At 39.1% G+C, this 23996-nt stretch overlaps 3 protein-coding genes across 10 annotated transcripts; 1 reads left to right on the plus strand and 2 right to left on the minus strand.

Moving 5' to 3' along the window:
• Positions 1-558: 558 nt before the first annotated feature.
• LOC117424393 (calcium-responsive transactivator-like) lies at positions 559-13966 on the minus strand. Of its 7 annotated transcripts, none has more exons than XM_034040698.3 (12): positions 13786-13966; positions 13444-13490; positions 11893-11969; positions 11434-11518; positions 10743-10887; positions 10116-10316; positions 9491-9610; positions 6483-6584; positions 5115-5207; positions 4517-4636; positions 4300-4427; positions 559-3716 (listed from the first exon to the last, which is right to left on the minus strand). In XM_034040698.3, exons 1-12 carry the CDS (start codon positions 13964-13966, stop codon positions 3690-3692), a joined length of 1326 nt encoding a protein of 441 aa, XP_033896589.2. In that variant the 3' UTR covers positions 559-3689. The 7 variants fall into 7 exon arrangements, with proteins under 7 accessions (XP_033896589.2, XP_033896582.2, XP_058846878.1 ...); XM_034040691.3 differs by having other exon boundaries at positions 9491-9655; XM_058990895.1 differs by having other exon boundaries at positions 9491-9655; positions 11869-11969; positions 13786-13873.
• Positions 13951-18096, plus strand: LOC117404478 (proteasome subunit alpha type-7-like). The gene is made up of 7 exons (XM_034007371.3): positions 13951-14186; positions 15119-15245; positions 16344-16468; positions 16596-16718; positions 17185-17304; positions 17657-17719; positions 17935-18096. The coding sequence occupies exons 1-7, from the start codon at positions 14091-14093 to the stop codon at positions 18019-18021; spliced, it is 741 nt and encodes a 246-aa protein (XP_033863262.1). The 5' UTR covers positions 13951-14090; the 3' UTR covers positions 18022-18096.
• LOC131698583 (protein LSM14 homolog B-like) lies at positions 18070-23966 on the minus strand. 2 transcript variants are annotated; one of them, XM_058990896.1, is made up of 10 exons: positions 23700-23966; positions 23007-23170; positions 22500-22635; positions 21905-22018; positions 21256-21435; positions 20775-20858; positions 20428-20598; positions 20155-20293; positions 19891-20050; positions 18070-19803 (listed from the first exon to the last, which is right to left on the minus strand). In XM_058990896.1, the coding sequence occupies exons 1-9, from the start codon at positions 23818-23820 to the stop codon at positions 19900-19902; spliced, it is 1260 nt and encodes a 419-aa protein (XP_058846879.1). In that variant the 5' UTR covers positions 23821-23966; the 3' UTR covers positions 18070-19803; positions 19891-19899. The 2 variants fall into 2 exon arrangements, with proteins under 2 accessions (XP_058846879.1, XP_058846880.1); XM_058990897.1 differs by lacking the exon at positions 21905-22018 and having other exon boundaries at positions 23700-23965.
• Between the last annotated feature and the right edge of the window lie 30 nt (positions 23967-23996).

Below are 23996 nucleotides of genomic sequence, written 5' to 3' on the forward strand. Positions count from 1 at the left end.
ACCCCATGGTGAGTGCACAGAGAACACTGAGAACATACTACAGTAATAGCATTTTGGTGCATTTATTTCTGCATATTTCACCTTATATCTTAACTTAATCATATATTGTGTAGGCCTATTGTCTTACGTATGCATAAACTGAATAAAGAAAATGAGGAAGTCACTCAAATTATTATCATTATTCAAAGGTGTTTTTTTTATTACTTGTGACTTTAAGGTCCATCACAACAGCATTGGCGAACACTTCTTATTTAAAAGTATTTGTAAATGTATTGTTTATGAGAAGTTAGAAGCCAATACACCTGGTTACAGCCTGACAGCAATATGTGAGCTTCTCCAGGTATCTCAATAACACTTACCCAAACCAATACCCCTGCAGTTCAGACCCCAGCCTTTCTCAAAATCAGATCGGAGAGTTTGTTTTGTTCAGTAGCCTACATTGAAGACTACATCAAAAACACCAAAATTCAACTTGGATTCAAAAACAGACATCCATAGTCAGTGTTTCAGGCTCTATGCAACGTATCTCTTGACAACAAAAGCAAACAGAAGGTGAAAGGTGATTTTATTATTTTAATATTAAACAGTACCAAAAAAAAAACAAACAAAAAAAACATTTTACTAACAGGCAATGCAGTACAATTTACATGTAGATAAAACACAATCATATCTGGTCAATGGTCAAATGATAAGTGTTCTCTCTCTTACCAATGGTTTACAATTATTACAATTTTTACATTATAAAGAGCTTTTCAACATAAACAGCATTACTATAGGAACTAAAAATCAGCTTTTGCAACAAGTCATGATTAAAAGAATCCCACTATTGTCACAGCACTGGGTGTACAATGATATAGCTGTCTGACAGCCAAACACAGCAAGCTGACTAACTCTTTAAGGAACCTGAAAATGCAGGTGGACTGTGCTGTTATCTCTTGTGGTAAATACAATGTCAGCAGCATTGTGCATTTTGTTCTAGTAAAACAATCAGCAGTTTCCATGCTGTAGTTTAGCTACCTTGCGATTTCTGAAAAAAACACACAGTTCAAACAGTATCTTGCCATGAGGTGTAACAATAAGGCGAATGTGTCTATAGAACACTTGGCCTTTGATTTCTAATGATGGGTAAACGGGTTATCAGGCACAGGCAGTTCAGCAAAGATTAAAGAGCATGGCAGTAGTGCTGGAGATCAGAGAAAGCAGTGAAGTCAAACTCAGTCAAAGGTCTTCTTTCAAACCCACTCAGGGCAGGTAAAAGGGCCTATACACTATGGGCAACCAACACTCCCATGGGACAGCTGCCCACAGGACTGCCAAGTACAGCAACAGATATTAAGCAGCCCCTGTTTAAGTTATCTCATTTAGAAGTTGCACCCTAAGAGGCCTCTGCCTGTTTTTTTTTTTCTTAAACATGTAGCATACATACATGGATTTTCACAAACACACATCCACATCAGAATGTTTCTCTTTAACCAAAGCTGAATTACAACATCGTTACAGGTGTGGAATTAATAAATAAAGAAACAAAGACACAATCACAGTAAAAAAAAATATATTGCACCTTAACTGACACACTAAAGATTTTAACTTCAATGGGACGCCATTGAGAAAATTACCGAAGAATGCTGCTGGTGTACATCCCAGTCAACAGGGTAAGCAGTATTTTCGGTAAACGAACGAAAGAAACAATGTACAAATTTAGGCATATAACTAAAGGCATTTTTTGTTTGTTTATTGTTGTTCCAAACTGTATTCATTTATCAATTATGACGCTTAATACTAGCAAAACAAAATCAAGTGCTTTATGTAAAACTAACACTTTTCCCTAAGAGCTTCATAGCAATTTTTTTTAATGCTCCAACAAGCTTATGAAAATTCTGTCAACTGGGAATACAAAAATGTAGGGGAGCCCAGTGTTTCTCACACAGAAGTTAACAGAATAACCACCATGTACATTCAACAGTGTGACACAAGCATTGGACACTATTAACACATCACAGTAGCCACCAGCAAATCACCCTTTGAAAAGGAGATTTCCATAAGGAATCTGGTGCTTGTCAAGCTAGTTTCTTTGTGCTTTTTTTATTTTCTTCTGAGACACACTGTGCAGTCTGCAACCCTGAGTCCTCTCACACAAAAATATTATATCAGTCAGTCACACCAGTACCTGTGTACTTCTAAACCAATATAGACTGCAGCACAGCTCAGAAAATAACTTGGATACCCCCCTGGTAACAGTATAAGCGATAGTGGGAGACTGAATACAGCAATGTGTAGAAGAAAAACAGCTCCTTGGATAAAGATATTGGACACCCAGCCCCATACTCATACCTACAAGATTGACAGTTATTCACAACAAGCTTTTTATTGATCCCCTCTGTCCACCAGTGGACTGAGAGGCTTTAGCGCCAATAAATGCAATAAAATACAGTGGGGAGAGGCCTGCATTAAAGCAGATGAAGTTTCAGTGAGGCACTATTAAGATCCAGCGCTGTTTCTATCACTAGAGAAAACCCCACTGAGTATTATAAAATATAACTGCACAGGGGTTGAAAAATATTGGATAACTATGGTGTGGCACAACATTTTGTTTCCTTATTTTAGTATGGCGTACAAGTGCAAATAAAACTTAAAAGTTACCTAAAAATTAAATAATAATAATAACAATAATAATAATAATAATATTTGGAACTATAGTATCCCAAAATATACATTCTCAAATAAATAAAGTAAATATATTATTGAACTAATGGTTAAAAAAGGACTCAAGTCTTTCATAGCAGAATAAATGCACATCAAACAAGGAGCTCAGTGGGAAGTATATCTGCCTTTTCAGTCAGTGCTCAGTCCACAGCAGATTCTTGAGTACACACCAGGGGGTTTGACACACGTTAGGTTGTATCAAGTACAGGATCCTGGTTTGGGAGAACGTTGCCAATTAGAGCACAGGATTTTGAAGTCACTGTCCCATAGCTCTACATTAGGAGGATAATATCACTGACTAACAGTGTTAAGTGCTGCTGAGCTACGAAACCTCTGAGCTACAAGTGAACATGGAGCCCCAGAACCACCTCTCACTGCAGGGGTCACTGCCGGGATGGATGCTGAAGAAACTGATTAATGGTTCAGTTTTATCAACCTTTACCCCACCAGGATAAACCACAGCTGGACTTTATTGGAGCATTTTATAGTACTGGGGCATAACCCCAGATTGCATTAACTATCAGTCACCTGGGATAGCCCTACAAATAGGTGGTTGATGCAATTCAGGTTAATTCAGTAGCGCTGTTAAAAGTTCTAACAAATCCAGTGGTAACTTAGGGTATAGATTAATCAAACTGACACCTAACTCTTCGAAAGCCTATTACCACTGTCATCCCTTCTAGATAATCAAAATTATAAAGCTGAATTCTGGGACACCTTTCCAAATTAGCACTGTCAGCTTACAGCTGCAAGATTAGTGACTTCAAACTTGTTTTCACCTTTACATGTTTTGAACGGAGACCGGCCGGAAAATATCCAACATGAAATGAGGAAGAAATGCTCATGAATCTGCTTCAGGCTACCATACAAACTGACAGATCGACACAGAATACTCAAAGAAAAAGCAAAAGCAAAGAAAGGAGAAAAAGGAAACTGTTGGTCTGTTCATCAGAGGCTGGACAGGGAAGTGGGGAGTGCTTTACTTCCTACTGCTGGTAGTTCCCATACTGGCCCTAGAGAAAGAGACAAGAGTTTGTGAAAACAACACAATGGTATAATGGTTCAGGCACTGGTTTATCTTGCTTGTTTTTACTGGTATTATTTACAGGATTCTAAACGAAGAAAAAGGACAGGGATGGCCCCATTACAGACAGAATGAAGGTTATGTTAGTCAGACCCACTCTCACACTAAGGAAGGTTAGACACTAAACTGCAGGAGCTCAGTAAAACTAGTTTTATGGCTATGTTGAAACATCAAAGTTACAAACACATTGGGGCGGGAAGGAGTTCAGAAGTCTGTAAAGTCTGTACCTCTGAAACGCATTTTCTTCAATGGCTTAATGTATGTGCAAGGCAGGAGAGCTGTGTTTGATCTTCATGTCTTCCCCAGTACCCTGGAGACCTGTTTGAAATGGTTTGCTCTTTTGGCGGTAAGTTTGAACACTACTGTGTACTGCATATCACACATTGTAGTTTTACTATCACTATAAGTGATACCACAAACCAAACAGTAGTTTTACAACCACACTACTTCCACAAGGCATACAGCTTTTGCCTACAAACGTACGGTGTTGCAGTATTACTCTCAGGTCCCACCTGCTCGTATGCGTAAGGTCTCTGTTGCTGTGCGGTGGGTGCGGTTTGGGAAGCTCGGTAGGAGCTGTACTGCTGACCCTGTCCCTGCTGGTAGCTCGAGTACTGTGAGGAGGCTCCTTGAGCTGGGCCTGAGGAGAAGGGAGGCTTTAGAGTGGATCTCTTTTTATTTTGAACCAGCTGAACCTCACTTATAGCTGGTGACCAGGCTTATCCTTACCGTAGCCCTGCTGCTGTCCAGAGTAGCTCTGCTGGCTGGGGTACTGCTGCTGTGTGAACGGCTGCTGCTGGGTGGAGCCCTGCTGGTAAGAGGCTTGCTGTTGGCTGTATTGAGAGTTTCCTACAGAGATACATGGAAACAGTGCTTGTAAAAAGATGTATTAGCTTGTAGGAGATGCAGCATGTTGTTATCACAATAGGGCACTGTTGTGAAGGTGATGTCTGTTTCAAACAATGATTATCAACATGAATGAATTCAATGACTGGATCTGCAAAGTGGTCCGTCATTATTTTGTAAGGAACAGTAGCCTTGAACCCCTGGCAGTATCTCTCTCCTAGTTGAACCAGTTGAGAACTGCATGTAAAATTCAAGAATTCTATGTCAGTCAGGCATTGGTTCCAATAAGAACATTGTATTGAAGCTGATGTTTATTATTCAATTGCATTTCTTATTTTACATATAAGGGTCGGTTGGGTTGTCTTAAACAAGCCTGCCAATGCTCTTTATTAGCTGTTTATTACACTGCACTCACTGTCCTGGTTCACTGCTGTTCATTCACTTTATTTATTTATTCAAATCGTCGTCAGTGGAAACGCACCTCCTTCGTAATAGTGCTGGGACGACTCCTCGAAGGTCCGCTCATAGCTCTGCTCAGGGTATGAAGACTGCTGGTAGGCATATTCTGCATGGCCTGCAAGACAACCACAGAATGGGAAGGAATGATACCCTGGTATTCCACTCTGGGAGCAAGGTTAAACTGTGCCTGCAGGACACAGCAGGGCACCGATGAAGAGGCAAGTAAACCTGGGATTGGACTAGACTTCAAACCCTGATCAAATTAAGCACTGCATTCATAGAACGTCTTAAACAGTCTAGAAACGTTTCATCAACTCATTAGCATTGCCAATGTAACCATGTCGACAGTGAGTTTTGACATATCTATGTCCAATAGCAAAAAATAATGATTTACAAAGAAAAAAAAAAGTTTGACAATGGTGACAGTAACAGTAGCAGCTATTTGGAGTATTCAAATTGCTATTAAACCCACTGGCAATATTTTTGACAGCATGTTTTCCGCTGTCCGTGTTTCACTGCATTACAATTGGAATAAGTAGCGCAGCTTTGTTTCAATATGATTTCTGGTTCATCCAATCCTATTGCACTGAATTGTATTAGAAAGTCTGGATTGACTGATGTGTAGTCATTGGATGAACATTCGCCAGCGCATTCTGGTTGGTTGAGGATTTTACACAACGGCAAGGAAAACTGGAAAGGACAGCGCTGCGGTATTGATCCTTCCCCCCTGTTGTATATCTTTTGACATCAAGTTGTCTACCACAGTCTATGACACAGAAAGCAATCCACACAGAGGGCTCTCTAAACACCTACCATTTCTAAGAGGGGAGACGGTGACAATTCAGATGCAGCTTGTGCAATATGACGGATGGTGTGTCTGTGAGTCAGTGGGACATTTTTTGGAAGTCACATGATCAACATGCACAGGAAGCTAAACAAAGACTGATCACTGGAAAACTTCCACAAACACACTTGTTTAATATCTAATCGAGGGTAGTGTAGCAATGCCAGCAATGTAAACAGATCAGGCTTGATAGAGCGCTTTCTTATGGAGAGTTACATATTTCTTAGCAATGTGCAAAAAAAAGAATGATTATGTCTGATATTTATTCCTCTGTCTTCATTTTACCGTATTCACCTCTAGTGGGATATCTATATAACACAACGTGACCAAATGGTGCAACTGCAGCAAGACTTCAAAAGGGAAACCAAATCTGAATTTTTTATATACATACATATATACGCCAGGTGGCACACTGAGACCAAATGGAATGGAGGAGGGTCCCAGGTGTAGAAATTAATAATAAAAAAATTAATAAAAATAAACATAGACATAAAAAAAGACCACAAATAATGTGTGATGGAGAATAATGAGAAATCATGTCATTACCATCGGGGTAATATTGCTGGTTAATGGGCTCGCTGGAGCTCTGACTGTGTCCATACTGCCCTCCGTAGAACTCCTCCTGCCCTAAGTACTGCGCAGCGGATCCTGAAACAGGGAACAGACAGCGGTACACCAACATTGGGTAATCAGCTGATTTGACCAACGTTGGATTCTGGATGCTTGTGGGGGCGCCTGTCACAAACTCACTAACAAATTTCATGAACAGCTGAATATGTGAGAGGGTTTAATGTGTATTAAGATTCTGAGAAATAGCCCAAGAACGGTCCTTCAAAAAAGCCATTTAGTAATAATTGGATTCATCCCTAACCATAAAACAAATAGAAGAAAAGTCAAGTCGATACTCTCTTCATCAGTGGTACAGACCATTGCTGGTAAAGACCACTTCGGTTCTCTTATTAGTGATCAAATAAAAAGATGGTTTTCTTTCAAAATACTATCGTTCAATTTTGTTAACTACTAACAATCACAACTATGTAGATATTTGTCAAAAAGACTTCAAGTTTAAGAGCTCGTGGTCTATAATCTGTCAACCCTTGTTAAGGGTATGTGCAGACAATTCAGATTTGTCACCCCCTTTAAATTATTTTTTTTTTTTTTGCTATAAAGGTCCCATAATTACATAATCTGGCCATCAGGTGTCACAAAGATGAAAAACAATGCTAGGTAGAAATGAACCTGCACCTTACAAAATCATCTTTGAATTGAGTTTTCTATTGTTGCCCTTTCTGATTCATAACTTTAAAGAGCACTGAGGGTTGCATGGTTGTTAATGCATACAAAATAAAGTGTGGAGATGCATACTTGCAGGTTATCGTGAAAGCTACTTATTTGAGAACTTACTGAGCGCTTTGTCCCGTGTTACTGTTTTATCATCATCATCCTGATTCAGATACTTCAGACAGTGAGTGGAACACTAATTTGTCAAAGTGGCTTAGGAGTATACTATCAGTGTTCAGTAGATTTGAACTCTGCTATTTTAATATAAACAGTTTAATAGTGAAACAAAGGGACATGAATAACCTTCAAAAGCTCAATATTATACAATACAAACTGAACGATTGTATTATAGGAGCCCATTCACAAAGCTTTAATTTAAAGAAGTCATGTACTTTAAAGAAGCCAGCAACTGAAAGGAACAGTTTGATGAATATTGAACTGCAGTTTAATCATAAAAACAGACTGAAAAAAAAACATTGCTTGTGCTAAAGCTTGATTAACAGGGCCGATTACCTAAAGAACAGAACAATAATAAAATAATAATTATTATTTTGTGTTGTTTGAACAAATGCAAAAGTAAAGAAGCATGAAATGAAATGTGCAGGGATCTTACTTTTAACTCGAGGGATAAACACGACAAAAAGCTTCCTCTGAAATATTGGGGCTCCCAAAAATGTACCGGCATTACTGGCAATCCCGCTGGATTGCGTCCCGGGACTACTCCTCAAGATAAGTGGTTGATGCAATCCAGGTGCATTCCCTGGTACTGTACAATGATCTAAAACCCTGCAGTGTTTATCCTGGCAGGGCATAGACTGATCAAAACAACCACTAAGTAAAGCAGACCAACGCGTCTTCTGATGCTTTCATTAGCGTTATCAGTACTGATCGTGCAGAAAACGTAACGATTCAATTTGCACTCAGACTGGCTGGCATTCTGCCTTCCTCTGGCTCAGTTTTTCCCATCGTTAGCAAGAAAGCACAACAAATCCCATCTCAGAAACACACTGGTGCTCATTTACATTATATTGAAGAGCATCAGTAATCATGCCATCTTAACAGTAGGGAGGATGTTCAGTGACAAAAGGAAATGAAGATGTTTAAAAAATGAAGGCAGTTACAGCACCTAATTAACAATTATTTCATTTACTTGAATATAGTGTGTTTCCGCTAAAACAAAATGATTTCTCATTACATGAAAATGTATGATGATTTTCATGCACAAACACACACTGACAAGCATAGGTGCGTAAGCGTGGCATGTTGATTCTACAGTGGTCTGTGCCACCCAAGGCTTGGTTACAGTATTGAATACTGCAGGTTCAGTAATGTGCTTCACAAGCCAGTCAGTGCAATGAAATCGTACAGTTTTGAATTCTAAATATGTCAACATCAGACCCTTTAAAACCAGTAATGGACAATTAATGCTACGTGCAATGGACTCACAATGTAAAATTTACATCCAAGACACACCCATTATTGCCAAGCATGGCACTATGCTGTTTCGGTATCCACCCAGGACACACAGGGAAACACAGGAATCTATTTTTAGGTACAAACTGACAAAGGAAGGTCCATGATTTACAGAGAGTGGGATGAGAAGTGACAGCTGCGATAAATCTTATTGCTTTTCTTAAAGCTACAGATAGATCGCTCAGCGGCCTACTTGTTCTGCACTATTAAAAGCATCCAAAGACTCTCTCGGATATTGAACATTCAGCTCAGTTAGAATGAAAGACGTGAAAGTAAATGTTGCAGATATTCTCTGGGGAAAAACAACTACTGGAACTTAAATGAGTAGTTATTGACATTTCAATATAACTGCAGTTAAATGGTTTTCAATGCTGTTATGAATAGTGCATATTAACTTTAACTACAGGGCAGTAACTAGATACAGATATTAAAACAATGTGGCAGGGAAACTGGTACTTGACTGAGATAATCATGACATATCGCTGTATACCAAAATGTAAAGAAACTACCTCAAAGGGCCATCAATATGGCCCCAGATTAAAACAGTGTAATGACACTCCAGTAATGAAACTTAACTGAGACAATCATAAAATACAACCTCTATACAGCAGAAACTGAAAAAGTCACATGACCGCATATGGCAGCCACAGTGGGTCATGGGTAAATGTCATGGTGACTAACTTTATAAGGAATATTTTTATAAAACGTAGATTGCAGAAGCAGGATTGTGTCTTTGTTTGTATTCAGCAATGAAAGAAAAACTGAACTGAAAGCTCAAAGTGAAGATAGCCATCCCTTACCTTGCTGTGAGGGTCGGTAGGATCCCATGGGCCTCTGGGCCATCATGCTGTTGCCTTGGTTACCCTGTCCCAGTATTCCGATGGACTGCTGCCCCTGGTAGTGTTGGCTTCCGGCTTGTGCTGAAGTGTAATGGGATGTTGCGGCTTGTTGGTGCATCATTGTGACTAAAAACATTATTACAGAAATGATATTTTGAACTTTTTACCTCCTGGTGCGAGTGACTTCCTACTACCTTGCCCACTGACAACAACCACTTAGAAAAATTCTGGCTGAACAAATAAGTATTCCGTGAGAATTCTTTTGTCCAGTTCAAGTATGGTACCTCAATAAATGCCCAATTAAACAAGGCATTAAGTTAAGCTGGACACCAGTTCAGTTAGATGCTCTAAAGAGCCGCGCCTTTATTAATTACTGTACCTTTAGGTAATGGTTATGAGGCAGAGCTGTGCAGGCCTGCATTAGTGATATCTGGAGTAGCAGTGTCAACCAGAGGGGTTAAAAGAAGTACTTGACTCTGTGAAATGTGTATTATAGAATTGAACTACAGAACTGCGGTATGTATGATTGAAACTTTGCTGCCAAGACCAAGTCCAAAACCAAAAGATATAAAGTGTTTGGCCTCACCTTGATTGGACTGCATGTTGAGGTTTGTCCGGGAGCCATAGTTTCCCATGGACTGGCCCTGGCTTTGCATCTGCATGCTCTGTGACGAGGCCACTGAGTGGCTGTAGCCCGTGGCCGAGCCGTGGCTGCTGACCGGCATGCTCATGGAAGTGGTGGGGAGGGACGTCTGTCCAGACTGCTGCATGGACACATGGTTCGGACCTGAGACAAGACAGACAAACAGGAGCCTGTATCAGATACATCCTAACATTTCCCACCAATGACAGAAATAGAAAGCTTTTCTCCTCAAGGGGGGAAGACAACTTATACAGCTCAATTACTTTACTGTTTCACAGATAATCATGAGTCCCACTACTGGCAACACAGCACATATTCACTGCAAATGAAACACTGCATCTAGGTTGGGCATTAATCACATAATAATCAATGCAAACCGCTGTTTGTTTGCATGCCATATGGTTACTAGATTCAAAACGTACTGTATGCTACACAAATACAGCAGATATATTTACTGTGAATACACTGAGTGGACTACGTTGTAGTTAAGATGGGTAATCTTGGCAAGTCTACAAGCCTATTAGCATCACACTGTCTCACCCTTGATGTAATATTTCTCAGAAAGCATACCATTGCTCATCTGGTTTTGCATGAGAGAGGTGGGAGGGAGGCCAGTCACCATGCTGTCATTCAGGTTGTTCTGGGAATGGAGAGACTGGTTCGATGCACTCTGACTGATGCCTGCAGAACCCATGTTCATATTCTGGGTGGGAGGCTAAATGTGTTAAAGAGGAGAATCAGACACTGCGGGAACGGCAAACATGTTTGTCTTTACAATCACTGTGAGAGAACTGCTCCTAGTGTTGCAACATGTCTGAAATAGCTGGCTGTCCCAAGTTATTTATCCCTTATTAATTCCCTGGCTTTATTGTACAAACACTGTTTATACTGTATAATAAAGTAGGTGGTTGTTGTACTCCAGAACTGAGACTAAAAGACTAAAGCTTTGCAGGATATCTCACAAGTATTCCATTATATCTCCCCCAGCAGTCCTAAGGGCGTCAGTGCCTGGAAACCAGAACGTTCTCAAGCGAATGCAACCTTCTGACGTCTAGTATGACCAGATTACTATTGCTTGATAATGGATAGGTCTATCGATAGGAATCGTATTGGGAAGGCTGAGGAATCCATACATACCTGTACTTGTTCAATTTAATCATGTTGTTATTTCTAACAGTACCGGATTTACAACAGAAAAGAGATGCTAACGTTGCGCTCCTCTTAATTCCAGTTAGTACAGGTAAACAGGACAATTACTTACTGCAGGTAACAGAGACTGCATGTTCTGATTGGAGTCTGCTATTGTAGCAAGGTAAACCAGGTTTCTGTGCAGTATTTGCTGATATCTGAAACAAAATGCACCAATAATTTGCTCAGTTAGGAGTTGCATCAATATTTTTCATGAAAAATGCTCATTTTCAGTGTATCTCCTGCAACACACAAACGGTGGCCTGTGCTGTTTTATTTTTCGAACACTCTTAAAGCAATAGCTGTGTGCTTTCAAAACATGTTGCGCCTACCTGTTCTATAGAAATAGTGGCGTTACTATATATTATTTTCCATCAATGACTTGCAGCCTGTGTAACACAGCTGATCGCAACAGTACACACAGTTGTAAAATGAATTTCACTAGATTGCAGCATGTTAGCAGTCCGAGTATTACCTCAGACATTAAACGGTTAAACATTAGTATTACCTCCAGTGCATGTCCGGTACTTACTGAGTGCATTCCGCTGTTTTGCCCTTGCTTTGGTAATCCATAATGCACTGTATCAGATGGTGGTTTTCATCCAGCATCTTAAAGCGGGGAAAGAAAACACAATTAAAAGAGTCATTTCCTCAGGCTTATAAACCTTTCAATACGTACGTTATTTTCTTCGGCTGCTACTGAAATGCACAACGCTTTTTTTTCTGTACGCACTTCAGCAAAGCTTCCCCTAATAATTATCCTCTAGAATAATACATTAACTATTGCCTCATAAGCGTTCCCAGACACACATTTCCACTCTGTTGTTTATCTAAATCACGTTAATGTGACCCAATACACTGCGCTTCATTGCGTAAATCGCGTGCACTAATAATAGCTCACTGTCTCAAATTGACACCAGAATAGACATTATTATATATATAAAACAACAATAAGCACACAAGTCACCTTTATTAAGGTAATACTTTAAGCCTAGTTAACTGAAATATATATATATATATATATATATATATATATATATATATATATATATATATATATATATATATATATATAAATAACTTGCCTTTTTCGGAGCCATCTGCAGAGAGACAAGTCAAGCAAAGCATTGCAAATTCCAGTAGTATTCTACAAATACATTATCTGGCTCAGCTGCTTCTCCTAGTCTCCATAAATTGGCAGTAGGAGGTTGTTTTGAATTGCACAGCGATGCATGCAAGGGGGGTCCGATCGCTTTTTCATCACTGCTTGCCACCTTCTTCCTTCGTCATCATTCATTCATCAAAAAAAGAGCACCGAGTTTATGCATTGAAAATCACGCATGTCTCTTCTGCACTGAAGACCACGAACCAGCTGCTGTCTGTGCAACATGTTTAGAGGATCCCGACAGTCACATTCGAAACAAAGGTCTGTGTAATGCTAGTCAGTAACGGTATCTACACACGCCTTCCATTACCAATCATGCAGCTCTGAATGAAGGCTTAACTGCGCAGCACCGTGCACCTGCTCACTGCTCATCAACAGACTTTAACTAGCGCACCTATTTTCATAAAGGCACGTTCACTCATCATTTTAACATGTATTTGCAACTCACTACCTCAAAAGAAGTTACATTTCTAAATAAACAAACAGTGGTACAATATTAATATGCCTGTATCATTAATGGCATGCATTGCAACGTGCACACACTGCAGTTACATTACATACACAGGCTGTGTTATGATTAGACGGTGGTTATCTGAAGCCTATTCAGGTTTTCCTACACTTACATTTGATTGCGTTTATGCACGTTTTAGTTATTTCCACTTGCATTTGATATTACAATATATTTTTTTATTATTTATTGCTGTAAAAACAGAAATAATGAAACAGCCAATTGTCTTGATTCACTATTGCAAGTTGGTTCAGAAGGACGCTGCACCCCGGCTTTGTTCAGCGTATAGTTGCCCATCTTCTCAATCCCTGAAATGCACTTTCCCACCATTGAAGCATTTCACTATCAAGCACCTAGCGAAGTATAAATAGCAATAGCAATAGCAGTGACACAAACAACGAGCTTATTACCTTTTGTATCGTCTGCTGGGTCACCTCCCCTTTGCTCCTCGGGCGAGCTGAAGCAAATGCAACAGACATATTATTTAAAAAAAGGTTTGTTTTTTAATTCAAATATTTTATTATCTACCTCCTATATTACTGTCCAAAGGTTCCCATTCTGTGAAAAAGAGAGGGGACGCTCAATGAAACTTGGACTATTCCAAAATAGATATGTATTTAATAATGCAGAGTTTAAACAACTGTAAATTACATGAATGATATGCTTAACTCGGTATATAAAAAATAACCAAGAATATCCGTTAATATTTAGAGATTCAAATATTACAATTCCATCAAGTAACACTGACGTACCTCTAATTAATTTGGTACATTCCATTCTCACATTTCCTAGCAAGCCTGTGCTCTGATTCACGGCATCTTTTGCGCAAATTCCTTGGCGTAGGCAGCAGGGTTGTGTTGCAAAATAGACGCAATAAATGATGCCCGCACGTCCTAATGTGAGCGTAAACTCCCGGAAGAGGCGCTGCCGCATGATTTTGCTGTTTTGAGGTAACCGCTAGTTTCAGTTTTGGTTACACTTACATTCCGCGTTTGCCAGTCCTTTAAAAAACACAATTATTATTATTATAATTCTTACTTTTTAGCTGAATTGAGTTATGAGTTATGACCGGGCCATTACCGTCTTTTCCCCGGACGGTCACTTGTTCCAGGTAGAATATGCACAAGAAGCTGTGAAGAAAGGGTCCACTGCGGTAAGAATAGGATCAAAACTTTTACGTTTTATCTCCTGACTCCTTCATTTGTGAACAGTGGAATCGGTTTAACTGTTTACATTAATAAATCATTGCATATAGGACTAAGTTACTGGAGTACAGACAGCGCAAGTTGTGAGATTGATAAATTGTTTATTGTGTGAAAGGTACCACCATATGCTCACTTGGGCACGCGATACAACTCAAAATTGGTTGTTCTTGACAGGTAATAATAATAATAATAATAATAATAATAATAATAATAATAATAATAATATCTGGTGCTGAACGAAGATAACCAGCGAAATAATAGTTACTTCTAAAACCTGCCTGTTTTCCCACACGTGTATTTTTTAAATTGTATTTTTTGTTACTTTTGAAAGTATTGCTGGTAATCGCCATCCAATCTGGCATTAAACGGAGCCCCATTGAAGTCAAAAGTAGTTAGTATTTATGCAACATTTTTCTTTCTAAAGAAGCTTTTAAACTAGTTACCTCGCAGAACGTTTATATTGCAATACAGTAATAACGAGATCTTAAATCTTGAATGTTTTCTTTCAAAGTTACTTAAGTCACCGATTCTTATAGTAATTACAATTGTAATAACTGACATACCCCTAATTTAATAGATTAAAGTCCCCCCTCTACAATGCAGCCATACAATGCATCTTGCACTCCAAGCCACATTTATATAACAGATTAAAGCCCCCCTCCCTCCATTTCTCTCTCTACAATGCATCTTGCACTCCAAGCCACATTTATATAACAGATTAAAGTCCCCCCCTCTCTCTCTACAATGCATCTTGCACTCCAAGCCACATTTATATTGACTGGGTAGGTAAGCAGTAGAGAAAAGCGCCATAGATGTGATGTTACCGGTACTTTCAGTTTTCTTGGTCAGCTGTAAATAGTGATGGCTGGTTGTATTGCAGGTTGGAGTGCGGGGCAAAAACATAGTAGTCCTTGGAGTGGAAAAGAAATCTGTAGCCAAACTGCAGGATGAGAGAACAGTACGCAAAATCTGTGCTCTGGATGACAACGTCTTCATGGCTTTTGCAGGTAAAGCTTTTGCCTGGTTTCACTGATCTCAATAGCACTGATCTAGGAATATCTTACCCAAGGTATCAGTAGGTAGTTCCAGGTTAGTACTAATCAGGGTCTGTGAAACCAGCTGTTGCATGCCCATTTGGCTAGTAATTGAGGAACAGATCTCAAACATTGGTGCAATTAGGATATACTTGCGAATTATAAATATGACACTCCATGCAATACAGATCAAGTTATTGTTAATTTTAAGAGTTGCATTCATTTTGCATTCAAATATGGTTCAAAGCACTGTTGACTGAAACATCTCTATTGAAAGCCACATATCAGTATTGAGGTGCTGTGCACTTGCAATGCCAGCAATTCCCTCTCTGTGTTCAGAATGATCAACAGATTGACAGCCAGTTCTGCTAATCAGACCTGGGTGCAATCGAGTGCTGTTGCTCTGCCAACAACAATAACAGATTGGGCAGCAGTGTGGAGTAGTGGATAGGGCTTTGGACTCTTGACCAAAGGGTCGTGGGTTCAATCCCAGGTGGGGAATGCTGCTGCTGTACCCTTGAGCAAGGTACTTTACCTAGATTGCTCCAGTAAAAATCCAACTGTATAAAATGGGTAATTGTATGTAAAAATAATGTGATATCTTGTAAGTTGCCTTGGATAAGGGTGTCTGCTAAGAAATAAATAATAACTTACAGATCATGTTCCTTCTTTTAAGTCTAACTTACCCAAGAATACTAATTTAGGCAGAGTGTATAGTACTGTGTTTATTTATTTAATGTGCTAGAAATCTGCACACACAGCAGTCCTCTAAAGGCATTGGTTCCTAGCACATTATTGTTCTTTATATTATCTGCTTATTAACACCACCACACTGATTCTGGAGTGTGTGCTGTGGTGGAGATACCATGCTCACTTACACAGCCAGCAATAAACTATTAAACAGTTATCAATGACTTAGTTATGATCCCCAGACTCCGGCTCATTAGCTTTAAGCACCTTAAATGCTTTTTTTTGTGCTAGTGTTTTGTTCCCCACCCCATTTCGAAAAGCAGATGCATTTTTTTTTTTCGTTACAGTAATTACAGGTGTGTCTTATTAATTCATTTACAGGGCTCACAGCTGATGCCAGGATTGTTATAAACAGAGCTCAAGTTGAGTGCCAAAGCCACAGGCTTACTGTGGAGGACCCTGTCACAGTGGAGTACATCACACGGTACATCTCCAGCCTTAAACAGGTAAGCACCTTCCACCAGGAAGAGCACCCATCCATTTCCAAACTCGTGTAAGCAGGAAATGTTGGATTGCAGTGATAATAATAGGCTTGTGACTGAACGATGATGTGCTTTTGTTCTCTCTCATCAGCGTTATACCCAGAGTAATGGGCGCAGGCCTTTTGGGATATCCTCCCTCATAACGGGTTTTGACCTTGATGGAACCCCACGGCTTTATCAGACCGACCCCTCTGGCACTTACCATGCATGGAAGGTAGGTCTGCATCAGCACAGTTGTATAGGCCCAGTCATTGGACTACAGAATGTAAATGACTTATAAAATGTACAAGATACAAAGATACTAGCAACCCACCAGAAGAACAGTGGCTTATACACACACACACACACACACACAGATGACAACTAGATTTGGAAATATGTACAGTATAGAGTTGGGAAGGGAAACATTATCTTATCAACAATTTGTTTCTGTACCAGCACGGTAAGGGGCAGGCGACAGCTTTATATGTTAGTAACAACTGCTATGAAATTAGTAAAATTTCTGACTTTGCAGAAGACAGAAAATTGAGGAGGTGCAAAGTGAGAACTGTAGAACAATAAAGTTCACATTCATTTAACAAACATCTACAATTAAGAGTTAATCATGACATTATTGATCCACTAATCTGATTAGTGTCACTGATGAATGATACCACGTTCTCATGAATGTTATCTGTTAGGCAAATGCCATCGGAAGGTCTGCAAAGACTGTTAGGGAGTTCCTGGAAAAGACTTACAAAGATGAAGCAATGGAATCAGATGGAGAAACAATCAAGCTCGTCATCAAAGCACTTCTTGAGGTAGAAGCAACATTTGTTAATTTACAATTCAAAACAAGCATCATTATACATTCTCCGGCTAACAGAACACCCCTCAACAAGCAAGCGAAGTGTTCTCTTAGACGGCGTTGACCACCAGACGCAATACTTGTGATAACGCACGTGTGTCAACATATGAAATTAACAGAAAAGAAAAGCAATAGGCAAGTGTATGTTAATGAACTATAATAAAAGTAATACACAAACTAATAGGAACTAATTCCTTTTTGCAGAGATTATCCACCAAGTGTGTTTTATTTAGTGTGGTCCAACTATATAGATTTTACCATTTTACTTCTTAAAAATAGCACCAAATTTGTTTTTGTTTTTTTAGGTTGTGCAGTCTGGTGGCAAGAACATTGAACTAGCTGTGATGAGAAGGGATGAGCGATTAAAGGTTTGTATATGAATACTGGATGAACTCTAGGGCAGTTTTAAAATACTGCCTTTAGTATTTTGGATGACCAGTTATACCCTACTTCAAGACATTAAATAGGAGCACCTGAAAGTTCACATTTATCACGGACAAAAAGTGCTCCTGGAAAATATGAAGTTTCATACAAAGGAATTTTATTCTCTCATCATCTTCTCCCCTCCCCACAATCTTTTTAGATTTTGGATCCTGAAGAAATAGAGAAGTATGTTTCGGAAATTGAGAAAGAAAAAGAAGATGCTGAAAAGCAAAAGAAGAAAACCTAAGCCTTCAGGAGTACCCTTACTGTAGTTTGTACTCTACTTCATTTATAGGGAAAAAAAAAAAAAAAAAAAAAACAATCCACGAAGTACACAGAGGAACAAAATGCATGTTTAACAGATGCTGCAATAAAATGCAATGGTTTGTCAATTGTCTCACTCTTAACGGATGCTACCTGTGTAGGGGACTCTGGAACCTCAGTTATATAATGCATCTATGTAACTGAATTACACATATGCAAAAGCAAGAGTGGCTTTAAAGTCAAATAAAACTGAACTACCAGCAGTTCTGCACATTGAGAACTGTATTAATGTATTCTTCACACTTGCAATATTTCAAGTAAATACAAGCAATTAAAATAAGTAATCCGTTTTAACAACTTTACCATAGCTACATAAAAAGCTTTCCCATGTGGAATCAAATTAATGTTTAAAATAAAAGCAATAATGTGCACATTTAGTAATAACAGCAAGTACAAAGAGTAAATCATTTTGATTTCTTCCCCAAGTAGTATGACTTGGTGTTGATCATATCAGAAGTGAATGCAATGGTATGAAAGCCACAGTAGGAACATTCTGTAAAGGCAATGGTCTGATATTTTACATTAAAAATGAACAGTAACTTCCCAGTTATAGGTTACTGCAGGGGCTTCTATCTCCAACACTAAAGTCTAGAATTAAAAAAAAAAAAAAAAAAAAAAAAGAGACTACATTTCAATAGGTTTATTTGCAATGGGACAGAATTCCAAAAATCAAACATTTTTCTTCATGTCTGTTGGAGTGGTCACTTGCTTGGAGCCTCCATAAATTTGTACAAAAAAACAAACAAAAAAAAAAAAAAAAACAACTTTGTTTCAAGCACAACAATTGTAAACCTGCTTGAATTGTGATCCACCCATTAAGGTAACAAACATAACTGGATTGTCTGTCATCCAACAATTTCCATTGCTTTGGTGCCTTGATTAAATTTTTATAGAAAGCAGGGCAGTTCATATATTTACAACTAAGCAGAATACAAGGTATTATATAAATAAAAAAGTGCATTTGCATAGACTGAGTATTATGCAACTCAGAAGTACTTAATCCTGAATAGATTTTGTACCACATGCATCTGGGAAGGGTGAGGGTGATGGATAATAGTCAATGCAAGTTTCAATTTTTATATATCTGGAGTACTAGGATTGAACTACAGGGGTTAAACAACTGTGTCCTAAAGAAACATGGTGATGAGTCACATGTCCATATACAAGAATTGCACAGGAAACACATTTTGTTCTCTACCTTTATAGACATGTTTCTCCTTATTTGTTCCAAAGACAAAGAACTTTAAAAAAAAAAAAAAAAAAAAAAGACTCCTTGGTTTATGGGGGTGGGGGAAGAAAAAAAAATCCTCAGAAATAGGATTAGTCAAACATCAAGTTTTCAATAAGGCACTGAATATGTAGCGTTAACCAACATTTTGGCAATATCTTGTGATTGGGAAATAGTTACAGTATTTTTAAACTGATTAAAACTAAAAATTGACCTCCCACCAAATCACAAGGTAGTACTATATGCTTCCAGTAAACATACCAGAAAGTCACGTAAAAAACAAAACAAATTTACAAACTCTTCAATTGTCCAAAACAAAAAAAAAGAAAACATAAGTGCATACTTTTGGATAATTCACTCTTAAATCGTAGCACATTTAAAACAAGATTATCTGGCAAACACACCAAGTGTCAAAGTAGAATCTTTACTCTGCTACACTTGCTTCCACAGTATAAACCCATGATGAGCATCAATGGCCTGGAAAAGAAAGGGGGGGGAAAACCGGTAAAGCAATAATTCATCAGGTGGTCCAATACATAAATCAAGTGACGGAGTGATCCTTACCCATTCCAGCTACACCCTTCCACTGCCCACTCTCTGTGGGTTGGGAAGCCTCGGTACTGTCCCTCGGCCTCTCCTGCCACCACGGAAGCCACGGAAAAACCTACCAGGGACCCCAAATGTCTCCACATTCAGCTTCCTCTCTTGTGCCCATGTAATTCTTCTGCAACATTAAGATTTCCACAGTCAACACAATCACAGTACAGCCATGTCCTTGCAAGTCCGCATTGCAGCTACTGCCTGCCAGTACTGGCACGAAACACTTACCTGGCCTGAAGTTCTGAAGAAATATTATCAAAGAAAGACTTTGTTTTATCATAGTAGCAGTTTGGGCCATGAGTGTCCTCATCTGCGGTTTCTTCACTATTCTGAGTCTCAACTCCAGAGTCGCCTTTTTCCTCTCCATCTGAAAGTCACATGCAAGTATATTATAAAACAGTTTTGTTTTTTTGGAAGTAAAAAGTACTTTGTTCATTACAGGCTTGTGTTTAAAAAAAAACAAAACAAACAAAAACCCCATGGTGAACAAATCACGCTGACCTTTAATATTCAGCTTGTTTTGCAATTCTCTCTCTAGGTCTTCTTTAATGAACTGGGCATTTGCACTTTCGAAATCAAAGTCCGCCTCAAACTGGATGGTACCAGAGGCCTTGGCACTCGCATTCCCTACCAGGTTCTGTCCTTTCCCTCGGTTCCTGGACCTCCTGTTTGCTACACAGAGGGGGGTACATTTACCAGCCATTTGGACAGCAAACATTTAGCTTACAATTAAAATGAGCCATTATGCATTAAAACACTGTGGTACATGTGTCCGGGTACATTGGGGCTATATACAACTACAGTGTTTAGATTAACAATAACACTAAAAATAGATTGTCAAGTCTTACCTTGTCGTCTTCTCTGTGGTCTTCTATTCTCACCATTATTCTGCACCTGGTTTTTGTCTACAGCACTATCTGATCCAACTGGGTCTTTTTAAAAAAAAAAAAAAAAAAAAAAAAAAAGGTTAAGTACAATACTGTACTCAAGCAACGTCCCTGAACACAGCACTCAGTTCTGCAAAAATGCACAGGTAGTTTTGTTAAACACATCCAATTTTGTTAGATACACTACAATATCTATTACTATCACAAGCCCTATACAAACCCCACATTTACTACAGTTGCACAGGGAGGGCCATTTCTCAATTTTATATCACAACTTCCAAATCAACAAATGGATTCAAAAGTGCTCTCAAGTGCTGCTGTCAGGGATGCGTTTGGTGCAAGTGAAGAAACCCCTCCAATAAAAGCAATCCATGGTGGTAAACACCATAACTAGGTCACACGAGTTAAAAACACACCGTCACATTGCTAGAGTGGAACTTACTCCTCTGTGGAGCTTCCTGTACAGCACGCTGAGGCTGAGGTTGAGACTGTCCAGCCAGCTCTCTGCCAAGCTGCTGCAGCTGGGGGGGGTTCTTCTGCACAGGGTTCTCAGCTGGGGCCGTCTGAACAGCCTGCTCGATCATAGGGCCCCTGCGAACAGGCAGGTTGTGAAAACCTGCCCCTGGAAAGGGGATGAGATGGATTACATAAATACTGTGTAATCTGGAATATAAAAAAAAAAAAAAAAAAAGATACCTTTTACACAAGATGCAGACACTGACTGATTATACATGTTGGTGAATTTAAGAGAGCAATGGATATTTTAGAAATATTAAGTGTTTCCATAGGAACCCTCTTGGTTAAATCAAATATACTGAAATGCTTAAAAGGGAAAGCTTCCAATTTTCTCCACATCTTGATCACATTCATGTGTGGCCTCTGAACTAACCTTAGTACACCCCCCCCAGGAACATTTAAGATGCGTCAATTTCTTAACTGGCACCAAACTTGTCCAGACCAACTGCTGTGACCACTTTACAGTTTCTAAAAACCCACAAGTCTTAGTAGCCTCCAGCTTCCTTAAGCAGTTGAATGACCCACAACAGTGCCTTTCAATGTTGATCTGCTGTGACTTGCTTCCCGGAGTTTACCCTGAGTTGTGACTTTCCCAGTCTCCTGCAAACTAGCTGTGGAATCAGGTGCATTGCCCAGGTCAGTGCCAGGTGGCTGTGGTGAAGTTGTTTTGCTCCCACTAGGTGATGTACCTGAGCTCCCCCCCCAAAGGTGCAAAAAGGAGAAGAAAAAAAAACACATGTAAACAGTACAATTGCCTGTACTATAAAGCGAATAGCATTTTAGACAGCTTTGAAAGAGGACTTCACACAAATGGAAAAAACATACAATATAGGTAGTGACAAATGCCCAAGTGACTGTGCCCAATGGCTGTGAAATAAGGCTGAGGTTTTAAAGTCACGTGAATTTCACATAGTGAAAATTACCCCCCAAGAAATAGGATTACACTTGGAACTGAACTAGAATATTCTTTCAGATTTAAAAAAAAAAAATGACATTTAACTGAACAAAAGTTTCCTGAAGCAGAGGTTGAACAAAGATTTAGCTCCGGACTGTTTCATTGTTTGAATTCAATATCACTCACCATGAAACGCAGAATAAAAACTATTCGTAAAACTAAGCTCAGCTTCCATGTTTTGCATTGCAGTAATGACCAGCTTTCATTGCACTTACCCAACCCCAATGCTGCAGCGTACTGCTGATTGAGCAGAGAACTGGCAGCGAGCTGGCTGTAGGAGGACATGCCCCGGTATGGACTGTAGGAAACCTGGGGCTGGTGGTAGGAAGCTGATGCACTGCTAAGGGAGGACTGAAACATTTCAAATGATTTGAGATGTAAAGCTTCTAAAATGACAATTAAATACAATGCAAAACACCACCACAATATACTTTGTGCCACATACAGTAAACCAAAACATTGGCAGATACACTACATTAAACGTAAAGGCTTAATTTAACAATTGAACCAATTAAATGGCTTTCACAATACAAAAAACAAAAGTGCAAGTTGTAAGAATGACGTTTCTTTAAACAAATACCAAAATGCATGCATTTTGACTACAGCAAGTCTACATGTCCGTGCCTTGGCGAGACTAAACACCAGCATTGCTCGATACAGCCAAGCGTGTATGGACCATATGAATTGATTTAGGTTACAGTGATTGACGAAACCCCGCCTACCTGAACAATTGCAGGATCCTGAGGCAGGCCATGGTGGTGTTTTGGAGGCTCGCAAACAGTTATATCTTTGATGTCGCTTCCTCGAAATATTATGTATTCATATATCTCGTCTCTAGGAGGCACCGGCCTTTCAGTGGGCCGTCCCTCCGTTCCAAAAGATCTAACTGTCAAACAATAATATTTGCATGTTAAACTCAAGGAGTATTCGGCATCTAATACAATAAATGAAAGTAATTGACATTGGACAAGTTAGTTGAGAGTGTATGTTAAGTGCATCAGTAGGAATTGAATCTTAAGATACTAGCATTTCTAGCAAAAAGATTTAAATGTAGTATTATCTACAACTTTATTTTGATGGCTGTAATTAAACCACACGTGATTTATATTCCGCCAAGTGCTCAAGCAGTAATGGAACAATTATAATTGCACTTGGAGTTAAACCAGAAATGAGTAGCAAACGAGATGTTACGATACTTTTTTAAATATATTAAATGTATTTTTTTTTAAAGAAGAAACGAGGTTAAGTAATGTAATAGCTACTCTCTACATACAATCGTTAAGTGCCAATTAGCGAAATAAGTATTCTACTCTCATACAGAATATAATTATTCCAATAGATAAATTACCTAACCACGCCAAAACAAAGCATACACCAGAGTAACCAAGTTATCTACACTTCGTTCAGAAGCTTACCTTTGGCTAGCGCCACCGTCGAGTTGTCGGTGTCGATGGTGTACAAAATACCTTCATACCGAATCTGGGCCTTGGATATCAGGCTGATTTTACTGCCGATATATGGGGTTCCGGAGCTCATGGCCGGTTTATAAACAACAAAACCTTAATTTTGAATCCCGTTGTTCCTTCTCTATTTTAATGCTTTTATTTTGTGAGTCAGCGACTACTACCCACTACGCCGTCTCTCGTTGATTGGCAAGTGAGCGGCCACCCGCCTCCATAACGGTTTTATATAGGCAGCTGGACAAAGGGGCG

The sequence above is a fragment of the Acipenser ruthenus genome, chromosome 18 (assembly GCF_902713425.1).
Source record: "Acipenser ruthenus chromosome 18, fAciRut3.2 maternal haplotype, whole genome shotgun sequence".
Taxonomy (NCBI): domain Eukaryota; kingdom Metazoa; phylum Chordata; class Actinopteri; order Acipenseriformes; family Acipenseridae; genus Acipenser; species Acipenser ruthenus.

Bases quoted from the DNA above. Each gene is read 5' to 3' on its own strand.
- LOC117424393 (XM_034040691.3), bottom strand. From the start codon at position 13,966: ATGCGGCAGCGCCTCTTCCGGGAGTTTACGCTCACATTAGGACGTGCG. The intron at 11,519-11,892 runs GTAAGTACCGGA...ATTTTGTTTCAG, and splicing joins AAAACAGCGGAATGCACTCA to ATATCAGCAAATACTGCACA. The intron at 3,717-4,299 runs GTGGGACCTGAG...CTCTTTCTCTAG, and splicing joins GACCTTACGCATACGAGCAG to GGCCAGTATGGGAACTACCA.
- LOC117404478 (XM_034007371.3), top strand. From the start codon at position 14,091: ATGAGTTATGACCGGGCCATTACCGTCTTTTCCCCGGACGGTCACTTG. The intron at 14,187-15,118 runs GTAAGAATAGGA...GTTGTATTGCAG, and splicing joins TGAAGAAAGGGTCCACTGCG to GTTGGAGTGCGGGGCAAAAA. The intron at 15,246-16,343 runs GTAAAGCTTTTG...ATTCATTTACAG, and splicing joins CGTCTTCATGGCTTTTGCAG to GGCTCACAGCTGATGCCAGG.
- LOC131698583 (XM_058990896.1), bottom strand. From the start codon at position 23,820: ATGAGCTCCGGAACCCCATATATCGGCAGTAAAATCAGCCTGATATCC. The intron at 23,171-23,699 runs GTAAGCTTCTGA...ATTGTTTGACAG, and splicing joins GACGGTGGCGCTAGCCAAAG to TTAGATCTTTTGGAACGGAG. The intron at 20,599-20,774 runs GTAAGACTTGAC...CCCTCTGTGTAG, and splicing joins ACCACAGAGAAGACGACAAG to CAAACAGGAGGTCCAGGAAC.